This window comes from Phoxinus phoxinus (genome assembly GCF_949152265.1).
Source record: "Phoxinus phoxinus genome assembly, chromosome: 5".
NCBI classification, from domain to species: domain Eukaryota; kingdom Metazoa; phylum Chordata; class Actinopteri; order Cypriniformes; family Leuciscidae; genus Phoxinus; species Phoxinus phoxinus.
Window position 1 is genome coordinate 44,409,205 of NC_136880.1, and position 7,500 is coordinate 44,416,704.

At 43.1% G+C, this 7,500-nt stretch overlaps 1 protein-coding gene across 1 annotated transcript in view; it reads right to left on the reverse strand.

Annotated features, from left to right (window-relative positions):
* The window catches only part of mau2 (MAU2 sister chromatid cohesion factor), a 21,302-nt gene that overhangs the window by 8,147 nt on the left and 5,655 nt on the right, over window positions 1-7,500 (reverse strand). Inside the window, exons 7-14 of the mRNA XM_079614405.1 lie at window positions 7,407-7,500; window positions 5,445-5,591; window positions 4,822-4,912; window positions 4,647-4,750; window positions 4,471-4,548; window positions 612-677; window positions 443-526; window positions 298-347 (exon numbers count right to left, since the gene is read on the reverse strand). The exon at window positions 7,407-7,500 is cut by the window's right edge and continues 62 nt beyond it. Of these exons, the coding sequence (XP_079470531.1) occupies window positions 298-347; window positions 443-526; window positions 612-677; window positions 4,471-4,548; window positions 4,647-4,750; window positions 4,822-4,912; window positions 5,445-5,591; window positions 7,407-7,500 (714 nt within the window). The remainder of the gene's footprint in view (window positions 1-297; window positions 348-442; window positions 527-611; window positions 678-4,470; window positions 4,549-4,646; window positions 4,751-4,821; window positions 4,913-5,444; window positions 5,592-7,406) is intronic.

Consider the following 7,500-nt stretch of genomic DNA (forward strand, 5'->3'; position numbering starts at 1 on the left):
ACTCGGCTCAGTGTTCACTCGGCTCAGTGTTCACTCGGCTCAGTGTTCACTCGGCTCAGTGTGCACTCGGCTCAGTGTGCACTCGGCTCAGTGTTCACTCGGCTCAGTGTTCACTCAGTTGAGTTGAAGTTTTGTTGTCACATTTGGGTTTGTTGAGTATTTTAGCTTCTCAATCAATCAGAATCAGTTTAGCCTGAATCCTTATTATAATATCAGATGGATTGTTTTGAATTTTTTCACTGATTCATTAATTAGTTGGGAATCGTCTGCACAGTGTCAGTGTGTGAGGAGCTGTACCTGACGGGGAAGTTGTGGTCGGGGTTTATCCGCTCTAATAGACTGTACAGCTGCACAGAGGAAGCAGAAATAATCAGGCATGATGATCATTATTGACAGAGATTATAAACGAGTCCCATGATGACCGAGTCCCATGATGACGAACCTCTTGATGTCTGTTGCCCTCTCTGATGTACACACTCGCCAGATTGGTCACGATGAAGGTCCACAGCTCCTGGTGCGTGGTGAGCTGCACACACACACACACACACACACACACTGATGAGCTCATGTTGAGGAGAACAGAGCACCAGCAGAGGCTTTAAGGTTCTCACCCGCAGTGCTGTGGTGAACTGGGCCTCAGCGTTGTCCATGCAGTTCACCGAGATGCAGTACAAGCCCTGAAACACATCGCAGATCTGAACACACACTCCTCACAGAGCTGCACCATTCAGCGGAGATAACACACACATCTGAATCTGGTGTGATTGTGCGGTTTAGTTATAGAAACGTCACTTTAATATGCATCTGAAAACATCGTCACACACGTGTAATGAGCAGCACTCGTCAACAGAAGAGGAGCTATACAGTCCCATCATATAAAAAAAATAAAACTTTTTATGGATTCGTGTTAAACTCATAATGTTGAATCAGATTAAGTTCCTCTTGCAGCTTCTCTTCTCTGATGATGTGGGCGGGGCTATAACCTGTCACTCACATGATATCAGCCAATCAGTTCCCCTCAGACACAGCCAAGCCCCGCCCACATGTGTTCTTGCTCCTGAAGCGCTTCTCGATATACGGCTAGGAGAGAAACTTCTCTTTCATGCTGAAGTTAGTGGCTAAAGTTTGGTTCAACATTTGAAAATTAAGAAATGAAGACTTAATATTGTAATTTTACTGTTGTGATGTAAAATTATCATTTTTCTCTGTAATATTTTTACAGTGAAATATTACAATTAAATTGTTTTAGTAATAATAGTAGTGCTGGGCAGCAATTAAAGGGATAGTTCACTTTAAAATGAAAATTCTGTCATCATTTACTCACCCTCAAGTTGTTTCAAACCTGTATTAATTTATTTCTTCTGCTGAACACAAAGAAAGATATTTTGAAGAATGTTGGTAACCAAACAGTTAACTGGTCCCATTGACTTCCATAGTATTTTTTTTTCCTACTGTGGAAGTCAATGGGTACTGTCTACTGTTTGGTTACTGACATTCTTCAAAATATCTTTCTTTGTGTTCAGCAGAAGAAATAAATTAATACAGGTTTGAAACAACTTGAGGGTGAGTAAATGATGACAGAATTTTCATTTTAAAGTGAACTATCCCTTTAACCACATCACAATAAAAGTGTGTTTCTACATAATATGTGTGTGTACTGTGTATGATTAAGTTTGTATGTATATATATATATATACACACCGCATACATTTAAGATTTTTTATTTATTTATATACAATACAAATTATGCATAAATATTAGGGCTGTCCGTTAAACGCGTTATTAACGGCGTTAACGCAAACCCATTTTAACGGCGTCATTTTTTTTATCGCGAGATTAACGCCTAGCAAACTTTGTAGTTTTTTTCACATGCTTTTGCAACAACTAGTAACGTTATTAAAACTACAACACCACAGCGGATCTAGCTAGACCAGAAACAAAACAACAGGCGCCGCACACACTTGTTTGGTCTTGCGAACCGAACCGGCCAAAGAGTGGACGAGAAGCACAGCGCTGAGCCGCGTCTAGGACAACTCGTTTCGCACATCGGACGCACGCTTTCTCAGTTTATGGCCAGCAATAAAAACGCCGAATGGCGCCGCCGGTGTGTGTACACTCATAAAGAATAATGTGTTAAATATGAGGCGCTGCGCTTCTCGTCCGGTGTGCGACTGCGTCCCGCTTTAACGTTACGTTTTGAGTGGATGAATGATGAGCGCGAGACGCCGAAATGGAGGCCAATAAGATTCTGAATGGAAAGTTTACTTTTAAAAAGTTGCCAAATGGTTTAGTTGACAAGACCAAAGTGATCTGTGTGTTGTGTCGTTGTGAACTGAGCTATCATCGCAGCACATCCAGTCTAAATACCACTTGATGGTCAAGCGCACACACACACACACACACACACACACACACACACACACTGCTGATGTGTTTCTACGCCCACTCGTCAATATTAGTAACGTTACCTCGTCAGTATTTCTTTCACCCTTTTATTGATGGACAGTGTCACATTGTGTGAGAGATTATTTGCTCGAGTGAGAATGTTAGTGTGAAATTGAACAGTATAATGCCAATGTTGTTTTCAATAAAAAACATTTGCACAAAGCAAGCCGATCCACTTTTCCATGTTGATAAGAGCATTAAAATGAGAAAAAATAATGGGACAAAAAGAAATCAAGAGACATTTAGAATAGATAAAAATGTGCGATTAATCGCGAGTTAACTATGACATTAATGCGATTAATCGCGATTAAATATTTTAATTGTTTGACAGCCCTAATAAATATATATACAGTATATATATGCAAATATTTCTTAAAATGTATGCATGTGTGTGCATTTATATATACAAAATAATTATACACAGTACACACACACCTATATTATGTACAAACACACTTTTATTTTGGATGCGATTAAAGGGGTGGTTTACTGCTTTTTTTCTTTACATGATTGTGTTTATGGGGTGCAATATAACATGTCTCCGTCTTTTTTTTTTTTTTTTAAGCCTTATTTTTCATAAATTTCCCCTTTATTGTAAGCCGCTTTCTCCTCTGTCATTTGAACGACCGGTTGACTTCCTGATTCTATGAAACCACTCCCCCAGAAACAGGCATGGGCTCAGATTGGTTAGTTGGGCCGGTGTGTTGTGATTGGCTAAACTGCGTAGTGCACGTCGTCCGGAAACTTCACGCCCATCACCTTTACCGGCGAAAGTTGCATGTGCTCCGGTCAACTGTAAATAATGGTTTCAATACTGCCGTCAGTTTGAGCCAGAATCAGAGCCAGAAAGCGGCAATGAAGAGAGTCAAGCAGAACCTCCCCAAACACGGCTGTTACAAAACGTTTCTGAATGGTACATTTTTTTATTATTATTATTCTATTCTACTATTATTATATAATAATTTCGATACGCTGTTACTTGAAAATGCCACTGCTGTTTGTTAGCTTTTGAGATACGGTTTTCTCCCGATTAAACATTTCATATAACAGAATAAATGACTGAGTAACACCGCAGCTGAAGTTTGCTGTTGCGATTACATATACTTTTTTTTTACTTTATACACGTTTGTCTTATACACACGAAATAGCATAACTAAGTGGCTATAACGCGAGCGCTGGCATTTGTTTACGTCCTTGATCAAACTAAAACATTACGTCTGAAATTATACATGCAAATACATTTAAAATTAACTTACAGGTTGTGGCCCAAGAACGGCTGCCTCTGCGTTTAAAGTTGGAACTGCTTCATGTTTTAGAAACAGTTTCTCGTTTAATCCGGCATTGAATTAGTGGAGATTCTGGAAGCTGTCTTCCGTAAAATGCGCAGCACATAGAGCTAGATTACGATTGTAATTTTCAGGAACATAATAAAACAGAAATTTTAGCCATTGTTGACGAATACAGCGTCCGTAGGAAGCCCGAACACAGAAGACCTGACAGCTGGGTGAGAATAACACACTTTAGACGGCATGGCTACAGCTCTCCAATATAACTCTTCCTCTTCCACAACGCCGCAGAAATATGGCCACGTCCCCTTTTTTGCATGTTCCGGAGGGAGGGCTGATGTAAATGTATGGGTTAGCTACGTATAAAACCCGGGAAGTATCTCGTTGTAGTCCCATTCGAGTCGTTTTTGTAGGCATTAAACTTCCTGATTTTTAAAAGACGATATATCTGCTTACGTTGAACTTTCAGCGCAGCAACTTTGCAGATACTGTTCATGCACCAACAGCAACATTACACACTATTTAAAATGAAAAAAGTGAAATCGCAATCAACCACCCCTTTAATCGTTGCCCAGCACTAAATAATAGTAATAAAAAATATATATATATTATTTTAAAAGTAAATTAAGCACAGCAAACCCTAATTATTATTTTATTTTTTTACCAGAATTGAAATGTTTGCTAAATCGTGCAGCCCGACCTCTTGATATCAACGTGTGTGTGTTCACTCATATCTCACCAGCAGTGTGTGAAGCTGAGCGGCGTGATTGGAGAAGAGCCGTGGAGACTGCTGACACAGCTGACACACCTGAGAGATCTGCCAACACACACACACACACACACACAGGTGTTACGCAGCACACGATCACAGGAGCATCACTGCGGTGTCGAGCACACACACACACACACACACACCTCCTGCAGCGCCGTGGCCTTGTGTCCCGTCACCAGACGACACATGATGATGTGCTCCAGCAGGATGACTTGGAACGACGACAGGATCGGACTGCAGTCCAGCACTGGCAAACACACAGAAACATCAGTTCACACACACACACACACACACACACGCTCATGTGACGAGACTCACTCTTGAGCTTCTCTAACTGCATGAGGGCTTTATCTGTGTACTTCTGGGCCTTCTCCAGGTATCCAGCCTGCATCGAGTGCATGACCGTCACCTGCAACACACACACACACACACACACACACACACACACACACACACACACACACACACACACACACGATTAGAGAAAGCAGTCGATACTCTGTGAGCAGGGTAATAGAGTGCAGCAGAAGCAATGACTGCGGTAACTAACCACTGAAACTAACCCTTTCTTCAAACGGATTTTATTGTTTAAAGCTCTATCACACACGTAGACATTTACATGCGTTCACACACTCGCTCTGATGAACACTTCTACTGCCGGCTGTTTCTGTTTCCAGGCTGAACGTTTGTTGTTGTTTTGGTCTGTGATATTGATGCCAATCTTCATTGTCGATTGCGCTCGTTCTTAGACTGGCGGCCCGTGAGCGGCGAGTCTGCGGAGGCGGGGAAGCCTCGATCTCTGATGTGTTGAATTGGACTGCAGTACCTCTGTCCACCACTAGTGTCGTTCTTACAGACTTACATTTCCAAAAGTCAAATTGAAGCCCTTCTAGCCCCTTGTACGACCCCAGTGATGATGTCAGAGGTGAAGGGTCACTCACCAGATAGACGAGGACACACATGTGCTCCTTGGGCAGCCAATGGAAGAGGTCGGCTGAGTTGCTAGGCAGGATTTCATCATCATGCAGTGTGGAGATGGTCTGGATGCACTGCTGAAGCTGCTTCAGACACGGCTTGACGCTCTTCACCTACACACACACACACACACACACACACACACACACACACACACACACACACGTCAAACGGCTCTAATGCAACCAAATGTTGTCCTAAACAACTCAACACTCAAAGGTCATAGGTGACACTTCTGCTGCTGTCTGAAGAAAGTTCCCTCCTCATTCCGCATCTGTGTGTTGTTGGACTTCTAGAGTTCATTGCAAATACCATATTTTCCGGACTATAAGCCGCACTTTTTTTTCATAGTTTGGCTGGTCCTGCGACTTATATTCAGGTGCGACTTATATATCAAAATGACTTCATACTGACTGAGATGAAGCAAGAGAAAACATTACCGTCTGCAGCCGTGAGAGGGCGCTCTAGTTAGCGGAGTTGTTCAGAAGCGACACCGAGGAAGAACTCGATGTATTCAGTGTTGAGGAGTGAGATCGGGAGCTGGTGAACTTGCTGACCGCTAACTTGCTGGACTTGCTGGCTAATGTTAGTCTATTCAGCCTCAGGTGTATGTTCTGTGTGCTGTTGTGTAGGGTTTCCCGCAGAACATGTGTTAGTTAAGGTGTAACGTAACTTAGTGTCGCCATACACATCAACATAAATGCTCCTGATAAATGATTTGTTATTAAAGCATTAATATTAATCCAATGTTAATTTAACATAAAAGCGAGCAGGCGGTGTGCAGGTTTGCCATGACTGAACGCGCGCTCTTAATTCCTAAAAGCTGACATCAGTTCCTCACGATCTCACACATCTCTGTTATTATCAGTGAAGCCGACTGCAGAATCAATCTTTCATAATATCGATTAGGATTTGCCAGCAGAAGTCAGCACTGAAGGGGATTCTGTCTTCAATGCTTCTGATTGGCCATTGCGTTCCAGAAATCAACACATGTGTCTGTGATTGGCTACATCGCTCAACGCTGCACACATGTTACAAACAGAAACTCTGGCCTGTAAACCGCTTCTGTTTTGTTTTAGATCTTCTTGTTGCTTTTCTGCAACAGATGAATAACAATTTATTAGTTTTTATATGTTTTATTCATAGATATTTATATTTAATCGTGTTATTCTGTCCCGCAGCCGCACACACAGAGTGAGCGCATTACCGCTCGCACTCGGCCATCAAATCTAGTCCCGCGCCGCACGTCTCTAGATCACGGGTCCGGCCCGAGTATAGCGGGGGAGATATCGGCTCGGCAGAGAATCCGAGCTCTACACAGGACAGAGTAACGGCGGATATCGCTCATATACATGTTGTTGACGGCGTAGTTAAGGCGGCAGGCGTGTGTTGACGCCGTAGTTAAGGCGGCAGGCGTGTGTTGACGCCGTAGTTAAGGCGGCAGGCGTGTGTTGATGCCGTAGTTAAGGCGGCAGGCGTGTGTTGCTCAGTTCCACAGTGCTGCGGGAAACCCTGTGTTACGCGGACACACCGGACACCATTCAGCTGCTGTTCTGTGTGCTGTTGTGCAGCTGAGTAACTGGCCCTTCCAGATTAAATGTCTGTTTTTTGTCTTGGATTTTGTGAAATAAATTTCTAAATAAATAGACTTATAGTCCAGTGCGACTTATATAATTTTTTTCCTCTTCATGACGCATTTTTTGACTGATGCGACTTATAGTCCGGAAAATACGGTATATTGATCGTAGGTTCAGTTTATCAGTTTGCCTCTGTTCGCTCAAACCCAGAATCCCCTGTAGTGAAGCCCAGGGAGAGGTGTGTGTGGGAGAGGTGTGTGTGGGAGAGGTGTGTGTGGGAGAGGTGTGTGTGGGAGAGGTGTGTGTGGGAGAGGTGTGTGTGGGAGAGGTGTGTGTGGGAGAGACTCTCACCTGTCCGGCGTCCAGGTAGTGCGTGACCTGCAGCACGAGGAAGAAGACCCGCAGCGACTCCTTCTGGATGGGGTTTCCCTGCCACGTCTCCACG